Here is a 23,253-nt window from a genome sequence, read left to right on the forward strand (position 1 = left end):
ATGTCAAACCTAACTACTGGTGCATTTGATTTTGTCATCACTCGCTTGAAAATAAGCCCACAAACACTATATAAAAGTCTCTCATTTAAATATAAATTTGTCATATAATTTATGTTGCCGATTTCAGAATTCTTAATTAACATACAATAAATTCCTATTTCAATTTGTTAACCTATTTTGTAAGCATTTTCACAAAAAATATTAAAACTTCCATTTATACACATGTGTTACAATACAAAGTTAAACAAACTAAATTTTAGCGGGAACTATAAAAAATTACAATTCATTAATTTTATATAATAAACTATAAAATTGACAGAAAGTTTAACAATTCAACAATCATGCGCTATTTACAATCTCACTGACCATTTTAGACATTAACTTATAATTATAATTCAACAACGTAAAGAATACCCAAAACATGTCACAGAAATTTGACAGTCAAGGGAATACCTCAAATGCAACCTAGCTTGTAGCTAGAAATATGCCGATAAATAAATATCGATAACCATCCCAAGCAACTGTGTATAAAGGTATTTTTAGAAATGTTTGCCGGGCAAGCGCAATTTACTAGACGCGCACAAATTAATTGCCAAAAAACTAGTGATTTTAAAAATGTCAGGAACGATTTAAAGCAATAAGTACGGTAAAATACAGCACCTGTGACTTGAAAATCAAGCAATTACATTAGGGAACGCGCGCGGCCACACCGAAGCGCGGGCTCACTAAACGCTTCGGCATTTTTGCACATCGGCACTACGTTCACGTTAATTGCAGCGGCATCATTTTTGCTTGATTTTGAAGGATTTTTTTTTGGTGAAAAAAGAGACAAAAGTGCTTGGCGTGGTGCGCCCAATGGGTAATATATCCCCTTCGCTAGGCAATCGATGAGTTTATCACATTTTTCGTGACTATCTTTTGCGAAACGCGGCGCAGTTCACATATTGCACATCGAGCGACGCACATGAGAAGTGAAACATGGAGGACATAGAATATCTAGACGAGTACAAAGACTTGGTGCTGCCAGGTACGTGAAATCCCCTTCGCTGGGCTATAAATAAGCATGCAATGTGCAATGTCCGTGTAATTTTTGCGATTGCAGGGATCAAATCGGGTGCTCCGCCAACTACCTCTGCCGGCGGTTCGCGTCAGCGTCGCATTTCGTCAGACTCGAGCAACTCGTCGTCGATCGATGCGGACATCTTCCAGAAGCTCTTCCCCGGCAAGTACCTCGACGACGAGTTGTTTAATGAGGGTTCAGGCTCAAAGCCCCAGGACCGGCGTCGCCGCTCCCCGTCCCCCTCCTCCTCCAGCGACGAATCAAACGATGCCCTTGAAGCGCTTTTCAGCCGGAAGAGCAGCAAATCCAAGCCGATTAGGAGGCGCGAGCGCTACGAGTCTTTCGATTCGGTGGATGACCTGGGTGGGTACTCCTTAATCCTCTTAATTACACATTTTGCAACTTATTTGTATATAATATCCCGAACCCCAGGCGAAGCCCTGATGCGTCCCTCGCAGAGGTCGACTGTACCAAAGCCCAGTACCTCCCAGGCAGGTGCCAGGAAATCCCTCGGCGAAGCCCCACCTAAAAGCCACAGCAGCAGTAGTAGCAGCAATTTTGCCAGAAAGTCACTGGTTCCTCCCTCAGCCAAAAATGCTGGGATCAAAAATTCCACCTCTGCAGCAACCAAGTCGTCAGGATCTGTAAATGGCAGTAGTCTTGCACCCGCCAAAAATAAGACAGTTACCATCATTAAGGCCCAGAAAACAGATCTGACGCCTCCGCAGCACGAGCCAAAAACAGATCCCTTAAGTAAGATATTTCTACTGCTCTACTGCTATAGGGGTTTATGTCTAATCCTTCTGTTTTGTTAACAGCCTTGGGAGGTTTATATAGTGACTCAGACAGTGATTCGTCCTACGAATACGAATCTGACTTCTATGGCGATCGCGACTCGGAGGACGAGGACGCCGAACCGGTGATCGACATTTCAACGGACACAAGCAGGACCACCTCGGTGGCGGGTAAGTCAGCGTTATTAACTAGTTGATACTGCCAACCCTCTGATAATATTCATAATATGTAAACACACATAAACCGTGTAGACACTGTGACACCTGTTGTTTCCGACGACGAGGGCCAGGAGCCGCAGATGGAGCAGAATACGCGCCCTGAGAGTGATCAGGAGTCTGTTTTGAACTGCGTCTATGAGCGCCTTCAGTTGTACTTGAGTAATCTCAGTTGCGCCGAGGCGCCGCCAATCTATAAGAAACAGAATAGCGCTAGGAAATCCCGCTCCAATGAAAAGAAACCCTCTTCCTCCGAACAGGTTAAGCATGCTAATAAGCGATCAGCGGGTAAGTGTGCACCGACGTCCATTGGGGCGACCATTTCTCGACCATGAGCGCCCCCATGAACCTTTAACCCTGCCACACCCTAACATTTGTAACTCTGTCTGCTTTTTGTTTCGCAGCCAGTGACAAGGAGGAGGTGGAGGAAATGGAGCGGGATCTAGAACTGGAGCCACCAGAGGCCAGCAGCAGTGCCAAATCCTCGGCCAGCAAGGCCAGCGCCAGTCGAAAGCTGTACGACATGGATGACAATGTCACGCTGGAGGCGGTGGAGCGCATGAGCCTTGACCTGGCCGAGCAGATATTGGAGATCGAAGTGGAGCGCTCGTACGAGTTCGAAAAGCGATCTGGATCAAAGCCGCGCAGCAGATCAAGATCCAAGATCCCAGCGGATTCAGACAAGAGCCATGTGCGCAAGCTCACGTACTCCAGCGAACGACTGGATAACCCTGAACCTTCGGGGACCAAGCTGCGGCGGTCGAAGAGCGAGTCTTTCCCTAAGCGTGGACGCTCTCGAAGCCAAAAGCAGCGTAAAAGTCGAGCTGCCACCACGGAGGAAACGACTCTTAATGCCCGTGAAGGGGAGGAACTTTTGGTCAAAAAGAAACGCGGAAGGCCTCGTAAAATTGTTTCAAAAGAGGAGACGCCAAAAGACGGGGCTGCTGAAAATCCAACCGAAAGCTTGGACAAAGAAATTCCTCTCTCAACAGAAGCGAGCGAAGCAGAAGCGACAAAGGAGAAGGCCAATTTGGAAGAAGCACTAGAGCAGGATGAACTAAACACAGAGTTAGACAAAGCCAAAGAGTTTACAGGATTTGAAAACTTACCCCAGAATGATATTAAAACTAAAACGGATCTCAAAAGTGCCCCGGACTTGGATGTTCAGCTGGATGAAGATTCTGCTGGGAATATGAAGAAAGAACCGCTTCCTACACTTGACACATCTACCGATACATTTGATACCGCACAGGATCGCGGCGAAGTAAGCGAAAGCCTAAATGAATTGGAAGATAAGGATTTAATTTCACGAGCAGAGGATATTCAGAAGGACTCTGCCATTAAAAAGTTAGAGCACTGCAATGAAGATGCAATAAAGGAAATTACTAATATACAAAATACAATTGAAGATACTGAAGCTGTTGAATTACCTGCTGTACTTGCAAGTGCTAACATAAAGGCAATGGAGGACTCTGGAAATATACTTGAGGAAAGTGATTCCCAGCTGGCTGAGGACATAAAATTGGCTGAAGAGATCTTGGCAGCTGAAGCTGGAAAAGGAATTGAAGTAAATGAGGTATCAGTCGCATCAGTAGAGGGAGGACAAAATCCTGTAATTGAAATTGTCAAAGAGCTGGAGCTGGAAACGATTTCAGAAGCCGTATCAATACCAAAAACACACAGCCAGAAGGAAGAAATTTCACCGGTTGAAGAGCAAACTTTATCTGATGAACAAAGTCCAGATGAGAAACAGACTTCAGTTGATAAGCAGCCTCCGGTAAAGAAACAAACTTCAGATGATAAACAGACTCCAGTTGCAGAACTAAATACTACTAAGGATGAACAACCTGATAAGGAGCAGTCTTCTACTTCTGTTGATGAGAAACATTCTGAACCCAAAGAGGAATCGCCTACCGCAAAAGAACAAAAACCTGGCGAGGAACAAGACCAAGCTCCTAAAGATGAGCCATTGCAATCTTCTGAAGTTCCTCCAAGCCTAGTTTCTCCAACTAAGAAACAAAACCCCTCTTCGCCAGCTAATACGCCCATTAAATCGAGAGAGCTCGAAGCTCTGGAAAATTCCGTTGTAAGAAGAGCACTTAGGTCAGATAAGGTAACTCCCCAGAAGCAAAGGGAAGGTCGATCCAAGATAATTCGGAGAAAAGAACTTGCTCTACTTGTGGATGAGTCATCGAGACGAAGCAGTCCAAGACTTGGAAAATCGCCTGGGGAAAGCCATTCCTCACAAGAACGCTCTCCGGCGGAAAGGAAAGTGACAACTTCCAAGTTGGCCATAGAAAAGAAAACTGCAGAAAAGAAGGAGGTGGTAGAGGGAAATTCGCATCCAGCTGAGACTGTAAATGAAAAGGGTGTAAAGGATGCTAACATAGCTGAAGACAATCTAGTTGCAGATACTTCCAAACTGGTAGAAGACAAACAAAGCTCTAGTGAGACTGAAATAAAGAAAGCAACGGGTAGGTCATTGAAGTCGAAAAAATCCAGAAGAACCCAAGGAGTCGAAAGTAAAGGAGTAACTGCCGATATAAGCGATGAGATTCCTTCTACTTCAAAACGTGCTGAAGAATATTCAACTTCAAGCGAGTCAGAGCAAAAAGACGAAAGGGAAAATTTATCACCTCCAGACCCTTCAGAAGATGATACCAAACCGGATTTAGAACCTTCCAAAGCGCGGGAAACTGATAAGGTACAGGTTGAAGAAAAGCCCTCCAATCGCAGAAAATCTCGAAAAGTAATGCAGGAAAAAGGCAAACCTGATAGCGATACGCCTTCTGACCATGTTGACGCTAAAAGTGAAGAGAATCCATCTAGAACTGTCGCTAATAAAGAAGAGCGAGCTTCTGGCAGACTGAGCCGAAGAGACAAGGCGATAATTGATGCGGCCAAGCCCCTGCACGACGAAAGTCCATCCGCCAAATCTGAGGCTACTGGAAGAAGAGTTATTTCAAAAGAAAAGCTTTTCAAAAAGGATCTGGCCGAAGAGCAGTCTAAAAAGTCATTAGAAGCCAGCAAGGAAAAGAAGGCAAAATCAAAAAGCAAGATCAAAACAAATGAAATCTGTATGGAAGAAAGTGACAGTGACAAGCAAACCAATGAAAGTGACAAGCAAACAAATGACAGTACAAGTCAAAAGGAATCAGATCCTGAGACACTATCGTCAAAAGCCAGATCAAAGGAAAATATGCATGAGCCGGAGATTAAATTGGACACAATAAAAGACATTCCGTCTGACGCAGAATTGGTTCCAATACCAAAAGACTCTGCACATGATTTCGCTAGTGAGAAAATTGACAAGCTTGATCAAGAGGAGCAATCAGAGTTAACGGAAAGCGATAAACCTACATCTTCCGAATGTCCTACAGTCGAAAAGGACCCTGAACCAATTTTAAACGACTCTTCACAGGATTCAATCGAGTCCAATGCTTTAAAAGTAAAGCCCAAGAATAAGGGTAAGAAACCCAATAAAAGCATTGCCGAATCTATTAAGGAAAAGGATTCGCAACAGAGTACGGAATCGGTTCAACCAACATCTTCTGCATCGGATGCGCCCGTTGAAAAAACGGAAAAATCAAAGGACAATCCAAAAGTCTCTGGAATAGAAAGTGGAAGGATAAGAAAACGTAGGCAGGCAGTAACCATTGAGGATCCTGAAGATGCTTATGAGAGTGCTGAGCTTAACGAAAAAGATAATCCTACCATTTCTAGTCAACAGGACCTTTTTGAACCTGAACCTGATTTTCAGACGGGAAAGACACCAACAAAAACATTCCTAATGAGTTCGTCCTTAGACAGTTCGGAAAATATGACGAAACCAGACGAGTTGGAAACCACATCTGAAGAACAACTTAAAAGCAAACCTGACCTAGATCCGAGCGAAATTCCTGCCGAAACTTATACAGAATGTCCGGTGACCATTCTCCCGAGTACCTCAACGGAGAATTCTCAATTAGTTTTACCTACCACTCCGACAACAAGCAGTGCTCGAAACAAAAAGACCTTCAGGGCAAATAAAAGATCTTCAAAATCCAAACGTCGTGCTCCGAAAGTGGCTAGGAAGCCTGATAACACTCATGAGGATAGTCCTAGCTTAGGTTCTGAATCCTTGACCTCTACAAAACAAAAAGAACTGAGTACTCCAAAAGTCTCTTGTCGCAAGCTTCGCGTTCTGATAAAAAGAACTCCCACTTCTAATCTGCCAAGAACAAGGAAATCGTCCGTCCTTAAGAAAACTCCTTTTAAAACAAAACAATTAAAAAAAATTATAGAGGACACGGAAGAAAGGGATAATGAGACGGAAACGGACCCTGTGTCAGATCCTGTTCAAGAAACTGTTCCGGTTCCAGAAACTACTCAAATTCTAAATGAAGAAGTTCCTAAAGAAACACCCGAAAAAGTGAATAACGCCCCTGAGAATGAACTAAATGATAATCTAGAAACCGATCAGGACCAAGACTCTGAAGTTAAGGAACCTTCTGCCGATGTTGAAGAACTCATCACAGAAGAATCCAATGCGGTCGTCCCAACAAATGAGCCAACAGATAGTGCTCATGTTGTACAGGAATCTAAGAATGAGGAATTTAATTCCACAAGTGAAGAGGGGGATACCCTAAAAGAGGAACCGCCCAAAGTGGACGTTGCAAGTGATGAATCCCTAAAAGATGAAAATCAAGAAGAGGCACAACAAGATCAAGAACCTGATGACGAAGTCTTGACTGAGGAATCATGTCCCGCTGTGGAGGACATTGAAGACAAGGAGTTTTCTAACTTTGAATCAGTTGATTCGCAACCTGAAACTGATGTTACGGATGATGAAGAACCCGCTCAAAGCCCAATCCCAGACTCAACGGAAACAACAAGTGTCACAGACGAACCCGAGGCCAGCACGTCCAGCGTGGTAAAGCGCAGCTTGCGTAAGCGGGAAGCGGATTCTTCACAGCCAGATGGTTAATAGCTTGACTAATCTTTTCATTATTTATTCTTAGTATATAAACGTATCTAATAAATATTTTCTTTCTAATCCTTTCTCTTTATACAGAAGCTGCTAAGCGAAAACTACGAAAAGAAATGGAGAAGTCCGCAACTGACAGACGGGAGGTTCTTAAAACAGGTGAGTCCTATATTTTGATTAGGATTATTTTCAGTATAAAAGGCGACTATATCCAGTATATGCACAATGTATTTAAATATACACAATTTGGTCGATTCATAAAGTATTTGCGTATACCTCGCATTTAACATTTCTTTAAATTTTTAACCTTATTAATTCCTGGCTAAATTTCACTTTCGCCGTTTTTATCGTAATCGTTATTTATATCAATTTTAATTGCAGTTCGCCGTCGCAATCTAGTGGAGGAAGAAGAGCGACCTGCCCTCAAACGCTCCAAAGTTGACACTGAAATCAAAACCAATTCAAAGGCCAAGTTCATCTCTATCATTGGTAATGAGACCATCATGTCATCCACGAAGCCGCCTATTAAGGAAGCGAGAAGCGAGCCGGCCAAGACATCTTCAGCTGTAAGAAAGCCGGCGCCAAGGGATTCAAAACATATTGAGATCACCAAGCACGTCATACTAACCCCACCCACCAGAAAGCTGGTGAAGTCTAGTAGTCCTACTCCGACGGTCAAAAAGCCTTTGGTGCAGACCTTGCTGAGTTCCACTCTTAGTCTACATAAACCCTCGTTGGGAGAGGATGGTTCTCCTGTGACATCCAAGAAATCTTTGAGCAAATCGGAAGCCACAGAGAACCAGCCCGTCGATCATCCAGTACTCAGCAGCTCCATTGTGGTGACTAAGAAATCCTTGCCACCCAGTAAGGCAATTGAACCTCCGAAGGAGGACGTAACGTCGGCTGCTCCAAGAAAGGTTAACATTTCGGTTTCAGTGGTCCCTTTAAACGAAAATGCAGCAGAGGCTTCTAACGCTACTGCTGCCACTCCCGAAACGTCACCAGTTTTGCCGCGAAAAACACAGATTGCATCACAGAAGTCGTCCAAAAAATTGGAGGCCAATAAGAAGGCGGAGGTCAAGAAGAAGGCATTATCACAAGGCTCTCAAAATAAATCCCTAAAGTCGGAGGAAGATGCAGAACCATCTAAGAAATCGGCTTCTTTAGCTGCGACTGCGCGAAAAGGACTTCCTCAATCAGAAGCCCCAAAGAAAGCTGTGAATAGGACTACAGAGGGATCTGTGTCAGAATCCAGTAGCCGTAAATCTCTCCCTCAAGTGGATCGCTCCAAGAAAATCGAAGCCAGGAAATCTGCAGGAGCTTCTTTAACAGCAACTGCTCGGGAACTACTTCCTGAAACAGATGTCCTGAAGAAAATTGAAGCTAGAAAACATGAAGGAGCTGCTTTGTCTGCGAATGTTCGAAAATTACTTCTACAAAAAGGTGTCCCGAAGAAAACCGAAGCCCGGCCATTGGATGCTCCTCCTAAAGTTGCGTCGAACGAGGAAATTGACAAGGCAGCCAAAGCCGATGCAACAGGGCCAGTGGCCCGTGGTCGCGCCTCCTCCAAGAAAACTAAATCCGATCAGCGTAAGGCGAAACCCAAGCCAGAGTTTCCTTCCTTGGAGGCTGAAACTGCATCTGAATCGAGGGATTCTTCTCGGGATGACAGTGCGCACGCATCCCGCTTGGATAAATTTTATAAACCCGTGACAGTGCCGACACGCCAATTTACCTTAAATAAGTCGGTTCACATGACACGAGCTGCCAGCACCAACAGATCATTGGCTGCGACGCCAACTCCTATGCAGTTAAATGCATCCAAGGAGTGCTTTACGCCTGCTTTGGACCAAAAATCACCAATGATGGAATCCCAGACCTTCAGAAAGACTTTAAAGGGTCGTGGACGTGGTGGAATAAAGGCCAAACTCGCTATGAAAAGGAAGGCAGATGAAGCTGCAGACGCTAATGAAGTGGCCAATTCTAAGCGACCCAGGGACGATCTCCCACAGCAAAATGATCCTAGCCAGGAGACTGGTTTTGTTGCCTTTCCAGTGAAAATAAGTGATGTCGGTTTGTCTACGGTTGATCCTCTAGCAGTTTCTCCAACGGCTAAACCAACTCAGCAGAAAGCTAAGCTAAGAAAGGTTCGCGTTAAAATCAATCGACGCGTCTTTAACAAATGGCTTCGGGAGAAAAAGAGCCGCGAGAAACAAGCAGCCTTTAAAAAATTACCATCACCACCACCAGCGACCTCTGAAACAGATTCTGCGGGCGAGTCAATGTCAGAGACAATGCTGCAGCCCCAAGTAGAACCGGAGCGCGGTGCTTTCCCAGCTCGGGCGCCAGAATTGCCTGTAAAAAAAATCTCAACTGAGCTAACTCCAACGGCAATTCCATCCGTTTCCGCAAAAGCCCAGAACGTAGCCCCGCCTCCTAGACCAACCGTGAAAAAAACAGCTATCTATCCGCTGACTGATAAACATCTTACCGACGACGAAACGTTGGAAGGCAATGCCAAGAAACTGGCGGATCAGCGAAGGGTGCAAATGTTTCACGCCAAAACAATGCCACTTCCTGTCCCAATTCCAGAGGTGAAAGCAGAGCCAGAAGATGATCCTCCGGAGGTCATGGGAGAGGATACTCTTATTGTGCCATTGCCAGTGGGTGCTCCAGCGCCAGAAACACCGCAACCACTTTCGATGATTGAGGACAGTGGCCCCAACACTATTCAAATCAACAATGTGGTGGCTTCCACCTCCTCTGGCGCGAGTGTATCCCATTTGATTCCTTCGGCCAGTGTGCCTGGTAATCCCAATTCCATTGGCCAGACCAAGATGTTCTCCTTCCTCTACCCAATGCGCTACAAGCGATCCTACGACAACGTGGGTCTGGACTTCTGCTGTCCAAATCTGGATGGACCAATGCGAGCCATTGATTTCACGCGCTTGCACTCGACCGCCGAGGTACCGGTGTTGGAGATTCCGCAGTTTCTGGTCATCACCACAAAGTTCATTTCCAAGGCGGATAAGAATATTCCGAGTAAGGTGCGGGCTAAATTGGAATCGCTGGGAAAAGCTAAGGGACGGGAACTCAGTAAACCAACTGTTACGGCTCCTACGCCCGCTACCGCTTTTCCACCAACTACCGCTCTTGTTGCTGCTCCTACTGACCCACCGAATCCATCCAAATTCACTTCCGCTGTTCCCGCAGTAGCTTCTACTTCCCAGCTGCCTTCGAACCACTTAGATTCTCTGACCAAACAGTTGCCACGTGGGACGACGCTGACCGCGAAAGTTGTGCCAGCAGGGGCTGCAGTTCCGGCACCACCCAGATCCTCGACGGTAACTAATCCGCCACCGTCACTCATCCAATTGCCAGCGATTTGCCCTACCGACAAGCAGCGCGTGGATCTGCAAGCAAAGGTTCAAGCCTTCGACCTGGTTCTCCAGATTCTCAGCCGGCGGGTAGCCACCTTAACAGTGGCCGAAAGACAGCGTACCATCGAGGAGATCGTGAGGAGCAGCTCGCTGATGGCCATCGACATAGATGTCGGTACTAAGCTATTAGAGAATTACGTGCAGTACTTGAACAAGGCAACCGGCCCGAGTACGCTCTTGCCGCAGACCGAAATCAACCCAGTGGTTACAAAGTCGACTTCCACCGCTGATAATCCACCAAAATCAATCGCCACTACTAGCTCTACACTTTCCAAAAGTATCGTGAGCTCCACCACCGCCACCGCCTCCTCCGTTACCCCAACTCAGGGAGCAAAGAAAACCGTGCAGCATGTTCAACCGCGCAGCTCCCTACCCACCAGTATTCCCCTGTACGATGAGCACAAGAACATTATCGGCTTTCAGTGTCCCTCAAAAGGGAGAGGCATACCACCGTCTGTGACACGAAAGGTCGCTCCAGCTGCCACCAGCACGCCTGTAAGGCCATCCACATCCTCAACTGCGGGGGTAGCAAAGGTGCAATTGCGGTCCACGCAGGGAGGAAGGAAAAGTGTTGGAGGAAAAACAAGCCAGGTATCTATATTTATGACAAAAAATCTTGTGTATTTTTTTTATTAACTATAATTTGTACCCTCAGACCGGAAGTATCAACACTACTGTGTCAGGGAACAAGCCAACACCAGCAAAAATAGTCGTCAGGAAAAAAACAGGGTCAGTGAGCACCATAACATCGGTTAATCCTCCGGTACCTGTGAAGAGACCCGTGCTATGCAAGAAGAAAACCACGCCGATAAGAACGGCCACTCAGACCAAGACCACACCAACACCCGATGCAACTGCATCTACATCGGCAGCTCCAACGACACCAAAAGCGACTCCCGGCTCAGAACCAGATGCCGCCCCACTTGTAGCCCCCGCCGGAATGAGTCTCAGTAGCACCTCCAATCCGAATGTGTTTATCATTAACCAGGTCTCGCAGCCGGAGGAAAGCATCCTGCCCGACTCAAACAATACCGTGGAGCCCATGGATGCAGAGATCAAGGGCGAACTGGACGACTCTTCGGAGGCTATCATCTAGCGGAGTAAAGACTATAAACCAGATGGAAAGTATTCTAAGTTACTTTAACACAGTTAATTAAGAAGAGTTAATTATTTCGTTGAACGCAAAAACAGAATTATGTAATTCTACTATGAAGAATTTGTTAAAACTATCGACCATCCGGTAATTTTTCTGAAAATAAATGGATAAAATGTGTAAACACTGTGCGTTTTTGAAATATGAAAGTGTATATTTTTAGAAGTAAGTCTTACAAATTAAATATAACTCAACACTAATTATACAAAGTAAACTTTAAATTAAACATTTTTTTAAAAATTAAAAGTAGCCGTATTTTGTATTTTTCCAGAAACGCGTTTTTTTATAAATGAAATATTTTCCATTTTTCCAGAAACGCGTTTTTTTATAAATGAAATAATTATTAACATTAAAAATCGTTATAGATGAGAAGAATCTTGTGAAAATAATTAAAATAAAGTTTGAATATAGCGCCCATAAGCTTTTTAATAAGCTTTCGAGTTTGTTGCGAAATGGAAAAGCTCTTGTGAAATATAAACAAATACAAAGTATATAAGTCTAACAGGGGAAGAACCATTGTTATTAGCCACAAGTTTCCCAAAATGACGACATCTACTCAGGAAGCAATGAATACTCCCAACAGTAAGTTTAAATAGTTTCTTTAATAAACTACATACTTTAATGATATTTTTAACCGTTAGGTGCATACCCCGACTTGGAAAAGCGGTTGGAGAAGTATATTCGAAGAATGTATGGGCTGAAGGCAATCCATACAAAGAATGAGTATGATCCGAATGAAGTGGAATATTTTGGGGTCCTCAGCCTAACCGATACTAGAGCTCCTCGTCGAAAGCTATGGTATATGTACTATGCGACGACGGATCAAGTAGACAAAACTGTGGATCGGATTCATCGCAAATATGGACAAAAGAACATGTACGAGCTGTATAGAAAACCGGTGTTTTCTGGCGCCGGAATGCGATCCCGAGTTAAAAATCACTTTGGAGGACTAAAGTGGTACGTGAAAGGAAACATTTTGGAAGCCCCTCCCGGCAGCTCTTACAACGATGAGAAGGTGGTAAACACTATCGCAGATCTGTATCACGCCGAAAGGCGAAAATATTATGATTACCTAGTGTCTACGAACGATATTTACAAGACATGGTCCTACGTACATCTTAATACATAGAAGATGCTTCTCTTATTTATTCTATAAGATTTATTTAAAGCTATAAATACAAGACTGCGAGTAAATGTTTAACAGTGTTCTGTTGGGACTGGAAGTCGACAGTTGTTGTTTATCAATGGGTAATCACCTTGTATGAATCACCTTATATTTTGAACTGGCTTTAATTGTCATTTAACAGCGGGGAATAGGCCTAACCTGGAAGATAAATTGGAGAAGTATTGGAGGCGTCTCTTTTATCTGCAGCCAAATGCTGAACCCACTCCCTTGGATCCGTGTACAGTAGAGTACTTTGGAGTTTTCAGTATTAGTGATCCCCAGGCCGCTGGACGAAAGCTTTGGTGCATTTATTGCTGTCGGAAGCCAGAAATTGCCGACGTTGTGGAGAGTCTCCGCCAGAAATATGGCAAAAAGAACGTGTACGAAATATATCAGAAGCCCACCTTTAGCGGAGTGGGTTTTCGTAAGATCGTGAAAGATTATTTCTCTGAACTAAAGTGGCTTGCCAGTGGAAATCTCTTGGAAGCGCCTCCAAACAGTTACTATAATGATGAGAGGTTCGTCAAAACAGTTTCAGATCTTCACGATAAAGAGCAAAGAAGGCTCTTTGACTACATAATGGTACAGCACGATTGGTTTAAGCGGTACAATGATCAAAAACCACCCCCTAGTCGGCATTAAAAATGTAAATAATAATAAACAAATAAATAAAAAAGCTTATTGCTTATCGATAGCAGGGTTGCATTTGAAAGCTCTATACTTTATTGTGAAATTGCAAATCGTAAACAAACCAAATTACAAGCCAGTTGAAATATTATTTTGGGGGTATTTAAGAACTGTGCGTGAGAAGTAGAGTCACATTAAGCCGGACCAATTTAAAGCTACCTCATTGTACAAGAAGATGACAGCCAACGCAGGTAACCAAAATAAAAAATATTAAATTTTGACATTGCTGATGACTAACACCTGCTTTGCAGAAACTGATTACGACCTGGAAGAGGAGGTCGACAGCCACTTGAGGCGTATTTTCTACATAAAACCAAAATGTGACTCCCCGAAATGTAACCCCTACATAGTGGAGTACTTTGGGGTTCTCAGTCTGAAAGATCTGCGTGCGCCTGAGCGTAAACTCTGGGTGATATATTTCTGCAAACAGCCGGAACTGGACAAAACGGTGGGCGAGATCCACCAGAAGTACGGCAAGAAGAATATGTTTGACCTGTATCGCACGCCAGTCTTCAGTGGAGCTGCTCTGCGGGCGAGTGTAAAGAAGCACTTTTCAGAGCTCAAGTGGTTTACAAATGGAAATCTTCTGGAAGCCCCGCCTAAAAGTCACTTTAACGACGAGCGTGTGGTCAAAACCATTACGGATCTGCATCACCTGGAACAGCAGAGGCTTTATAACTACATTATGGTGAAGCATATGTGGTTTCACCGGTATAAATAGCTCGAAGTTATTGACTAACCACTGTGATTTAGAATTAATTAGCATTGATTTGTGACTTAAACTCTATCAGAAAGGCCTTACAGTTAATAAAGTACAAAATATTGTGGTAAGCGTAGTAAAAATGCTATATAAGATTTCTGCAAATATAAGTCTTAGTTTCGGCTTTATTTTAAACAACGAAATATCTAAAATAAATATACACACTTTTTGAATATCTTCGGATTCAAGTACAACGGCCGAGTAAAGGTTAAGGTGTCTATCGATAACACACGCCCTCGCCTATCGCCACCCCTGCCGCAGCGTGCGTCTTCTCAAAAAGCAGACAGAATAAATAACACTCCACTGAACTAAACGCTAACATTTAATTGATAAACACTGTCTGGGTGTGCAATACAGCAGGGAATCGAACCCTTAAAGATGGTAAGTACAGTACTCGAGACCCCAGGGCAGTGCACACCCACTACAAATATTTTTTCTACCACCAAAGTCCTCGCGTTCCTCCGAAGAGCGAAGCTATTTACATCGCAAATTCGACAGGTAAGCCGAAAAAATAGATGCCTTGAGAAAATGCAGTATTGAGAGTTTTAGTTGCAGCAGTAGCTACAAACAGAAACGGTCCTCGGCATCATCGTCGTCAGCCAGGACAACCTCCTCCGGACACAAGGACCGCAGGTAAATGTGTACACACATTCGGGGGCCGAGCCCCTCCTAAACGATACCTCTTTTGACACCGAGCATCGAGTAGCCTTTGGGAAAAGTATTCAACTGTCAACGGGGGCCTTTCATTTGGATTCGCCTTTCAGCCGAGCAAGCTGGTGACTAGAGAAAAAAAATTAGACGCTCCGCAGATTTCCTTTCACTGGAAGAAACCATCGTTGCTATGTAAGAACCCCACCGAAGCACTAATTTGTTTTGCCCGTTCATCAGCCGAAGAATAGGTCCGAAATACATAGGTCGAATTGAATTGAACAGAATACAGCAATGCCAATTGTCAAGCCACACGAAACACACAATTTTCCAACTGTCAGTTAGCAAGACGCGCAAGAATCTAATTTCATTCCATTCCACACCAAATCAAGGTCGGACTTCGATTACCATGGCGATCGTCACCATCCCCGCTCCGACTCCCGTCGGCGCTCCCGTTCGCGTTTGGGCTCGGAGTCGCCGCCTCCGGCACCCCGCCGACGCTCGTCCCGCGACCGTCACGGGATGCACAAGGCTCGCGTAAGTCAGCCGGATCACAAATCCCTCTTCCTGATTCTTAATCCGGAGGTTTCTGCCCTTGCAGGAACATCCCCAGGCCAGCCGTTGCATTGGAGTCTTTGGTCTGAACACCAACACCTCGCAGCACAAGGTTCGCGAGCTCTTCAACAAGTACGGACCCATCGAGCGCATCCAGATGGTTATAGACGCCCATGTAAGATTGTTTTTTATATCTTCCCCTAAGACAACTCCTGCCGGAATATCTTCGAGTAGACAAATCAGCTTGAAGCCTTGCTGTTTTGTCCTCATTTCTGGCTAGATTAAAGTAGACGGCGATTGTGAGCTTTTGTGTAATCCAAATTAAAAGCTAAAGGCTTGCCGTCACATTTTCATTATTAAGTTTTAGGATTGCCAACATAATCCTATATATTTCTGCAACCCTCTAATAAATCTTTTGCCATACAGACCCATCGTTCGCGGGGCTTCTGCTTCATCTACTTTGAGAATCTCGAGGATGCCCGTGTGGCCAAGGACGCCTGTTCCGGCATGGAGGTCGATGGTCGTCGCATTCGCGTTGACTACTCCATAACCCAACGCGCCCACACTCCTACTCCGGGTGTCTATATGGGTCGTCCTTCGCGCAGTGGACACTTGGGGCACTCCCGTTCGCCACGGGCCGATCGTCGTCGCGAACGCGAGCGTACCATCTCGCCCACTGACAATTATCGTAGCCGAAACAGCTACCGCGACGATCGCTATGAGCGCAGCTACCGCAGGAGTTCCAGTCGCCAGCGCTACCGCAACAAAAGCTACAGCCGCTCACGTTCGCCCAAGCCTCGTAAGAGATATTTTGTATTGTCCTTCAGCAAGATTTGTAATACGTATTTCCCAACCAGGTCGCATTCATTCGCGCTACTAGTGCGCCCCGGAGGTGATTCCTTAACTCGTGCTTCTAACCAGCCAATTGGACTGTGTCAAACGGCCTGCGGAGAAGCATACGACTGAAATATTGTGTTTTGGTGAAACCATCCCATCTATGGCATTTGGTTGGCGAACAGCTCACAACTAGATTAATTTCCAAATTCATTATTCACCCAAAACAGCTTCTTATCATAATTATTTGTTAACCGTCATTGATGCTGTACAAAAACGTAGTTTGTAAATATCAGATCGATTACCAACATTACATACAGAGGTCCGCATAGATTGTGATATGTATTTTAAAGGAACCGCAGCAAACTGATAATGATAACAAAACTAAACTAATTTTAATTATAATTATAATTGTGCAGCAAGTACAAAATAAAATTGAAATTGTACAGAAAGTTGAGTCTTTTGTTCTTTATTTATTGGTCTTTCTGAGTGACAGAAGTGCGTATGTAATGAGTTATTAATAGATTTCCTTGTTAAGGAATTTAGGAATCTTAACTTAAATTCAATTTATTTAACAGCAGGAATCAGTATTAAATGTATTTCTTACAAATTCCTTAAGCGTTATAACCAAAACATACCTAAATATAGTTATCGGAAAGGATCTCTTTAGAAAACTAGTAAAATATATAATGAATTATTTGGAAAAAGAGAGCAAACCTAAAAGTAGTTAAGTAGCACTAGGATTTGGCCTTGCCGACGATGAAGTGGAGGCTTCCACAGCAGCTGCTGCTCCACCTGCTGTACCAGCCTGTGCCGCTCGAGAGGCTTTGTAGGCCAGTTCCAGGCTTTGGTTTATCACATGCATGTCCCCCTCAATACTGCGTGCCCAATTCTCCACATCACCGAGTTCCTTCAGAGCACTGCTGAACTGGTCAATGAGCTGCAACCATTGGTGGGTCTGCTTCGCAAAATTGGTGGCTCCCATGTGCAGTTGCTTGGCCTCCGCGTCCAGGCGCTTCTGGTTCAAGTAGGCCTGAGCCACGCCCACATTCAGGGTGTCTACCAGGGATTGGGTAAGCTCGTTGGATGCTTCTATGGCCTCCTTGCGTCGCACCTCTGGAAAAGCAGTTTGTTTATAGATATAAGCAGGAAAACTGCATGAAATCCATACCCTGCTCTTGTTTCCGCTTCACCTGCTCCTTGTGGTGCTCCTTAACCATGGAAGTTAGCATATTTAACTTTTTATTAAATCGAATCCAGAAAAAACAATTTTCCTTCAAAACAAATCAGATCAGCTGTTTTGCTAGCGATGAGCCTTGCATAATCGATAGGAACTTCCGATAAGCCAGTTGACCGTTAGAATCGATGGGGTTTCACCTCTATTAGCCACACACGTGCGCGGCTGTTGCGCTCAATTGTTCTTGAGTTTTTATAAGAAATTGTGGTTTAAATCTGGCGAAATGGGTGCAAGACGGCCGCTGGACGTGCACATGTTCCCCTCGGACCTGGAGTTCGCCGTATTCACTGAACAGGAGATCCGCAAGCTGAGCGTTGTGAAGGTGATCACGGGCATCACATTCGATGCATTGGGTCACGCTATGCCCGGTGGTCTGTACGACATTCGAATGGGCTCCTACGGCCGGTGCATGGATCCCTGTGGCACGTGTCTCAAGCTGCAGGACTGCCCCGGACACATGGGCCACATCGAGCTGAGCACGCCCGTCTACAATCCCTTCTTCATCAAGCTGGTGCAGCGACTGCTCTGCATATTCTGCTTGCACTGCTACAAGCTGCAGATGAAGGGTAACCTATACACCTCCATCAGCAGGATACACTTATAGTTTCGATTTTGCAGACCACGAATGCGAGATCATCATGCTGCAGTTACGCCTCATCGACGCGGGCTACATCATCGAGGCCCAGGATCTGGAGCTGTTCAAGTCGGAGATCGTTTGCCAGAACTCCGACCAGCTGGTGACCCTGAGTAACGGCGATTTGGTGCATCCCACCATTGCCGCCATGTACAGTCTGCTGGAGAAGAACGAGAAGAACTCCAGCAACTCCACCAAGACCAGCTGCTCTTTGCGCACGGCCATTACGCATGCTGCACTGCAGCGATTGGGCAAAAAGTGCCGGCACTGCAACAAATCCATGCGGTATGTGCGCTATATGCATCGCCGACTCGTTTTCTACGTCACCCTAGCGGACATCAAGGAGCGGTAAGAAGGAACATCCTTTTTAAGAGAAGCATAACTGAATTTCTTTCCTTTCACAGCGTTGGTGGTGTCTCCGAAATCGGTGGTCAGAACAAGGTTATCTTTGCAGACGAGTGCCGTCGTTATATGCGCCAGATATACGCCAATTATCCAGAGCTTTTGAAGCTTCTAGTACCTGTTTTGGCACTTAACAACACGGACGAGTCACAGGGCGATCGATCACCGGTGGATCTGTTCTTTATGGACACCATTCCAGTGACGCCTCCACGCGCTCGTCCCATGAACATGATCGGGGACATGCTGAAGGGAAATCCCCAAACGGACATCTACATTCACATCATCGAGAACAACCATGTGCTGAATGTGGTTCTGAGGTACATGAAAGGCAATGGCGAGAAGCTTACGGAGGAGGCCACGGCCGCCTATCAGACCTTAAAAGGCGGCACAGCCCATGAGAAATTGTATAACGCTTGGCTGGCCCTCCAATCTTCTGTTGATGTGCTCCTCGACGTGAACATGTCCCGGGATATGAAATCTGCTGAGGGTTTAAAGCAAGTTATTGAAAAGAAGGATGGTCTAATCCGTAAGCATATGATGGGCAAACGTGTGAACTACGCCGCTCGTACTGTCATCACCCCGGATCCCAATATAAACGTGGATGAGATCGGTATTCCTGATATATTTGCGAGAAAGTTATCCTATCCCGTCCCCGTGACCGACTGGAATGTTACGGAGCTTCGCAAGATGGTGAGAAACGGTCCGGACGTGCACCCCGGAGCAAACTACATTCAGGATAGGAATGGCTTTACCACCTACATACCGGCAGACAATGCGGCCAAGCGGGAGAGTATGGCCAAGTTGCTTTTGTCGAATCCGAAGGATGGCGTTAAGATCGTCCATCGGCACGTTCTCAATGGGGATGTCCTGCTGCTAAACCGACAGCCCTCGCTGCATAAGCCTTCCATCATGGCCCACAAGGCTCGCATCCTGCACGGAGAGAAGACCTTCCGGTTGCACTACTCCAACTGCAAGGCATACAACGCCGATTTTGACGGTGACGAAATGAACGCCCACTATCCGCAGAGTGAGGTGGCCAGGGCAGAGGCATACAACCTAGTGAATGTGGCTAGCAACTATCTAGTGCCCAAAGACGGCACACCGTTGGGTGGCCTCATTCAGGATCACGTCATTTCGGGTGTGAAGCTCTCGATTCGTGGCCGATTCTTCAACCGCGAAGACTACCAACAACTGGTGTTTCAGGGACTCAATGATCATAAGAAGGATGTCAAGCTGCTGCCGCCGGCCATATTAAAACCAGCGAGGCTTTGGTCCGGAAAGCAGGTCTTGTCCACCATCATTATCAACCTTATTCCCGAGGGATACGAGAGAATTAATCTTGATTCCTTTGCTAAGATTGGCGGAAAGGTAAAAACATTTTAGATTACATTTTAAGCCCTTTACTCACCTTTTTGTCGATGCATTGCAGAATTGGAATGTGACCCGTCCACGCCCACCAATTTGTGGCACGAATCCCCAGGAAAACGAGCTAAGCGAAAGCCAAGTGCAAATCCGAAAGGGGGAACTGCTGGTTGGAGTTCTGGATAAGCAGCAGTATGGAGCCACCACTTTTGGTTTGATCCACTGCATGTACGAGCTGTATGGCGGCGATGTGTCAACACGCCTTCTCACCGCCTTCACCAAAGTATTCACCTTCTTTCTGCAGCTGGAGGGCTTTACTTTGGGTGTCAAGGATATCTTGGTATCCAGCGAAGCGGATCGAAAGAGAAGGAATATAATCCGCGAGTGCCGCGATGCGGGAAACAGCGCAGTGACTGCTGCTCTGGATTTGGAAGATGAGCCGCCGCACGATGAGCTGGTTGAGAAAATGGAAGAGGCCTATGTGAAGGATTCCAAGTTTCGAGTGCTCTTGGATCGTAAATACAAATCTCTCTTGGATGGTTACACAAATGACATAAATAAGTAAGATAAAATAACAACGCACCAAAGAAAAATATTAAATTGTTCTTTCCCCAGAACTTGTCTGCCCGGAGGTCTGATTACCAAGTTCCCGTCGAACAATCTGCAACTGATGGTTCTATCCGGTGCAAAGGGATCCATGGTGAACACTATGCAAATCTCTTGCCTTCTGGGACAAATTGAGTTGGAAGGAAAGCGACCGCCGTTGATGATATCCGGAAAATCGCTGCCCAGCTTTACTTCCTTTGAGACCTCGCCCAAGTCTGGAGGGTTTATCGATGGACGTTTCATGACAGGCATTCAGCCGCAGGACTTTTTCTTCCATTGCATGGCTGGTCGTGAAGTAAGTTTGAAATGCCTTTGAGAAACAGGATTACATGTATTAAATGTTTGACATTTTTAGGGTCTCATTGATACTGCTGTAAAGACATCGCGTTCTGGTTATCTGCAGCGCTGTCTTATCAAGCATTTGGAGGGCTTGAGTGTCCATTATGATCTCACTGTCCGCGACAGTGACAACAGTGTGGTGCAGTTCCTTTATGGCGAGGATGGCTTGGACATTCTGAAGTCCAAGTTTTTCAACGATAAGTTCTGCGCTGATTTCCTCACGCAGAATGCTACAGCAATACTGCGGCCCAGTCAACTGAATTTAATGAAGGACGAAGAGGAACTGAACAAAGTGATGCGCCACGAGAAGAACATCCGCAGCTGGCAGAAGAAGAAGCCAGCCAAGCTACGCGCCGCGTTCACTCACTTTTCCGAGGAGCTGCGCAAGGAGGTAGAAGTTAAGCGACCCAATGAGATTAACGCGAAGACGGGTCGTCGCCGCTTCGACGAGGGTCTGCTCAAGCTGTGGAAGAAGGCGGATGCCGAGGACAAGGCTTTGTATCGCAAAAAGTACGCCCGCTGTCCGGATCCCTCGGTGGCCGTCTACAAGCAAGATCTTTACTACGGCAGTGTTTCGGAGAGGACGCGCAAACTCATCGATGATTACGCTAAGAGGAAGCCGGAACATAAGGAGACCATAGCCGACATTATGCGGGTGAAGACCATTAAGGCGTTGGCCTCACCTGGCGAACCTGTGGGCTTGATAGCCGCCCAATCGATAGGTGAACCCTCCACTCAGATGACACTGAATACTTTCCATTTTGCTGGTCGTGGTGAGATGAACGTGACTCTGGGTATTCCTCGACTTCGAGAGATTCTCATGCTGGCCTCATCCAACATTAAGACGCCCTCCATGGATATACCAATAAAGAAAGGTCAGCAGCACCAGGCGGAGAAGCTGCGCATAAATCTTAATTCTGTGACTCTGGCAAACCTTTTGGAGTGTGAGTGCTGCGCAATTTTTTTTTCTGTATGTTCCTACTGACAATTCCCTTATGTAGCTGTCCACATCAGCACTAGTTTGACACTGGAGCCGGTGCGAGCATATGAGTATGAGATGCGATTCCAGTTCTTGCCCAGGGAGGTATACAAGGAAGATTATGGTGTGAGACCCAAGCAAATCATCAAGTACATGCACCAAACATTCATCAAGCAACTGATTCGATCCATTCTGAGGGTATCAAGTGCCTTGAAGACCACGAAAATGTAAGAATAATAACCTATTGACACGTGATTACTTAACTTATTTTTTTTTATTTTCTAGAGTTGTTATAGACGATAAAAAGGATGGTGATAAAGACGAGGATAATGATATAGACAATGCCGATGAGGCGGGTGGTCAAAAAGCAAAGGCTAATGATGACGATTCATCGGATGATAACGTGGGTTGAGCTTTTACCAATCTTAAAAGTTTTTATATTGTAATTTATATTTTAAAGGCTGATGACGACGACGCGACTGGAGTAAAGCTTAAGCAACGCAAAATTGATGAAAATGACTACGATGACCCAGATGACGTTGAAGAACTCCATGATGCCAATGGTAAACTTATATGGATATTCATCCATAAGACTTTTTAACTCATATAATTGATATTCAGATGATGACGAAGAGGCGGAGGATCAGGACGACGAGGAGAAGGGCAAAGATGCTGAGGAAAACGATGCCGATGACAAGTCGGTGGAGAGGTTGCTAAGCAACGATATGGTCAAGGGCTATTCCTACGACAAGGAAAACCATCTGTGGTGCGAGGTCAAGTTGAGTCTAAGCGTGCGCTACCAGAAGCCCGACCTGACTTCCATTATCCGGGAGTTGGCTGGCAAAAGTGTAGTCCACCAAGTGCAGCACATCAAGCGAGCTATTATTTACAAGGGCGTGGATGATGAGCAACTGCTGAAGACCGATGGCATCAACATTGGTGAAATGTTCCAGCACAACAAGATTCTCGACCTGAATCGCCTCTATTCTAATGACATCCATAAAATTGCCAAGACGTACGGCATTGAGGCAGCATCCCAGGTGATTGTCAAGGAGGTGAGCAACGTGTTCAAGGTCTACGGAATCACGGTGGATCGCCGGCACTTGTCGCTGATCGCGGATTACATGACCTTCGACGGCACTTTCCAGCCCCTGTCGCGAAAAGGCATGGAGCACTCCTCGTCGCCCCTGCAGCAGATGTCCTTCGAGTCCAGTTTGCAGTTCCTGAGGAGCGCCGCCGGATTTGGCCGATCGGATGAGCTGAGCTCCCCGTCGAGTCGTCTAATGGTTGGCCTGCCCGTGCGAAATGGTACCGGTGCCTTTGAGTTGTTGACGAAAATTTGTTAATAAGCTTCGTTGTAAATATAAATCGGATACCTTTTAAATAAACTTAGATTATTGTTTGAAAACAATGGAG

The 23,253-nt window shown here is 45.5% G+C and overlaps 7 protein-coding genes across 16 annotated transcripts; 6 read left to right on the plus strand and 1 right to left on the minus strand.

Moving 5' to 3' along the window:
- Positions 1-551: 551 nt before the first annotated feature.
- On the plus strand, positions 552-11,753 carry Su(var)2-HP2. 2 transcript variants are annotated; one of them, XM_065863406.2, is made up of 10 exons: positions 552-859; positions 937-1,027; positions 1,103-1,423; positions 1,493-1,813; positions 1,879-2,025; positions 2,107-2,358; positions 2,475-7,031; positions 7,124-7,195; positions 7,418-11,067; positions 11,132-11,753. In XM_065863406.2, the coding sequence occupies exons 2-10, from the start codon at positions 979-981 to the stop codon at positions 11,570-11,572; spliced, it is 9,810 nt and encodes a 3,269-aa protein (XP_065719478.2). In that variant the 5' UTR covers positions 552-859; positions 937-978; the 3' UTR covers positions 11,573-11,753. The 2 variants fall into 2 exon arrangements, with proteins under 2 accessions (XP_065719478.2, XP_065719479.2); XM_065863407.2 differs by lacking the exons at positions 2,107-2,358; positions 2,475-7,031 and having other exon boundaries at positions 567-1,027.
- A 316-nt stretch (positions 11,754-12,069) lies between these two features.
- LOC108009017 (uncharacterized) lies at positions 12,070-12,852 on the plus strand. Its single transcript, XM_017072989.4, has 2 exons — positions 12,070-12,211; positions 12,271-12,852. The coding sequence occupies exons 1-2, from the start codon at positions 12,172-12,174 to the stop codon at positions 12,756-12,758; spliced, it is 528 nt and encodes a 175-aa protein (XP_016928478.2). The 5' UTR covers positions 12,070-12,171; the 3' UTR covers positions 12,759-12,852.
- LOC108009018 (uncharacterized) lies at positions 12,757-13,506 on the plus strand. Its single transcript, XM_017072990.4, has 2 exons — positions 12,757-12,877; positions 12,937-13,506. Exons 1-2 carry the CDS (start codon positions 12,823-12,825, stop codon positions 13,434-13,436), a joined length of 555 nt encoding a protein of 184 aa, XP_016928479.4. The 5' UTR covers positions 12,757-12,822; the 3' UTR covers positions 13,437-13,506.
- LOC136116580 (uncharacterized) lies at positions 13,449-14,414 on the plus strand. The gene is made up of 2 exons (XM_065863412.2): positions 13,449-13,672; positions 13,733-14,414. Exons 1-2 carry the CDS (start codon positions 13,657-13,659, stop codon positions 14,200-14,202), a joined length of 486 nt encoding a protein of 161 aa, XP_065719484.1. The 5' UTR covers positions 13,449-13,656; the 3' UTR covers positions 14,203-14,414.
- Positions 14,415-14,460: 46 nt separating this feature from the next.
- On the plus strand, positions 14,461-16,730 carry tra2 (transformer 2). Of its 9 annotated transcripts, none has more exons than XR_011603778.1 (7): positions 14,461-14,622; positions 14,690-14,739; positions 14,791-14,874; positions 14,948-15,084; positions 15,282-15,426; positions 15,491-15,619; positions 15,871-16,012. XR_011603778.1 is itself a non-coding variant. In XM_065863408.2 (7 exons), the coding sequence occupies exons 1-7, from the start codon at positions 14,620-14,622 to the stop codon at positions 16,322-16,324; spliced, it is 807 nt and encodes a 268-aa protein (XP_065719480.2). In that variant the 5' UTR covers positions 14,470-14,619; the 3' UTR covers positions 16,325-16,730. The 9 variants fall into 9 exon arrangements, 6 of the variants coding, with proteins under 6 accessions (XP_065719480.2, XP_065719481.2, XP_065719482.2 ...); XR_011603780.1 differs by having other exon boundaries at positions 14,800-14,874; XR_011603779.1 differs by having other exon boundaries at positions 14,462-14,622; positions 14,797-14,874.
- Position 16,731: 1 nt separating this feature from the next.
- On the minus strand, positions 16,732-17,605 carry Blos1 (biogenesis of lysosome-related organelles complex 1 subunit 1). Its single transcript, XM_017072992.4, has 2 exons — positions 17,450-17,605; positions 16,732-17,394 (listed from the first exon to the last, which is right to left on the minus strand). Exons 1-2 carry the CDS (start codon positions 17,508-17,510, stop codon positions 17,006-17,008), a joined length of 450 nt encoding a protein of 149 aa, XP_016928481.3. The 5' UTR covers positions 17,511-17,605; the 3' UTR covers positions 16,732-17,005.
- Positions 17,606-17,650: 45 nt separating this feature from the next.
- On the plus strand, positions 17,651-23,248 carry Polr1A (RNA polymerase I subunit RpI1). The gene is made up of 10 exons (XM_017072987.4): positions 17,651-18,081; positions 18,134-18,497; positions 18,554-19,919; positions 19,981-20,474; positions 20,529-20,814; positions 20,875-21,802; positions 21,860-22,064; positions 22,123-22,240; positions 22,298-22,400; positions 22,459-23,248. The coding sequence occupies exons 1-10, from the start codon at positions 17,739-17,741 to the stop codon at positions 23,181-23,183; spliced, it is 4,932 nt and encodes a 1,643-aa protein (XP_016928476.3). The 5' UTR covers positions 17,651-17,738; the 3' UTR covers positions 23,184-23,248.
- Positions 23,249-23,253: the final 5 nt, after the last annotated feature.

This window comes from Drosophila suzukii, chromosome 2R (genome assembly GCF_043229965.1).
Source record: "Drosophila suzukii chromosome 2R, CBGP_Dsuzu_IsoJpt1.0, whole genome shotgun sequence".
Classification (NCBI taxonomy): domain Eukaryota; kingdom Metazoa; phylum Arthropoda; class Insecta; order Diptera; family Drosophilidae; genus Drosophila; species Drosophila suzukii.

Bases quoted from the DNA above. Each gene is read 5' to 3' on its own strand.
- LOC108009018 (XM_017072990.4), top strand. From the start codon at position 12,823: ATGTTTAACAGTGTTCTGTTGGGACTGGAAGTCGACAGTTGTTGTTTA. The intron at 12,878-12,936 runs GTAATCACCTTG...GTCATTTAACAG, and splicing joins CAGTTGTTGTTTATCAATGG to CGGGGAATAGGCCTAACCTG.
- Polr1A (XM_017072987.4), top strand. From the start codon at position 17,739: ATGGGTGCAAGACGGCCGCTGGACGTGCACATGTTCCCCTCGGACCTG. The intron at 20,475-20,528 runs GTAAGATAAAAT...TTCTTTCCCCAG, and splicing joins TACACAAATGACATAAATAA to AACTTGTCTGCCCGGAGGTC. The intron at 22,241-22,297 runs GTGGGTTGAGCT...TATATTTTAAAG, and splicing joins ACGATTCATCGGATGATAAC to GCTGATGACGACGACGCGAC.
- tra2 (XM_065863408.2), top strand. The intron at 14,740-14,790 runs GTAAGCCGAAAA...TGAGAGTTTTAG, and splicing joins TTACATCGCAAATTCGACAG to TTGCAGCAGTAGCTACAAAC. The intron at 16,244-16,301 runs GTAAGAGATATT...TTTCCCAACCAG, and splicing joins CTCACGTTCGCCCAAGCCTC to GTCGCATTCATTCGCGCTAC.
- LOC108009017 (XM_017072989.4), top strand. From the start codon at position 12,172: ATGACGACATCTACTCAGGAAGCAATGAATACTCCCAACA. The intron at 12,212-12,270 runs GTAAGTTTAAAT...TTTAACCGTTAG, and splicing joins AGCAATGAATACTCCCAACA to GTGCATACCCCGACTTGGAA.
- Blos1 (XM_017072992.4), bottom strand. From the start codon at position 17,510: ATGCTAACTTCCATGGTTAAGGAGCACCACAAGGAGCAGGTGAAGCGG. The intron at 17,395-17,449 runs GTATGGATTTCA...CTGCTTTTCCAG, and splicing joins GAAGCGGAAACAAGAGCAGG to AGGTGCGACGCAAGGAGGCC.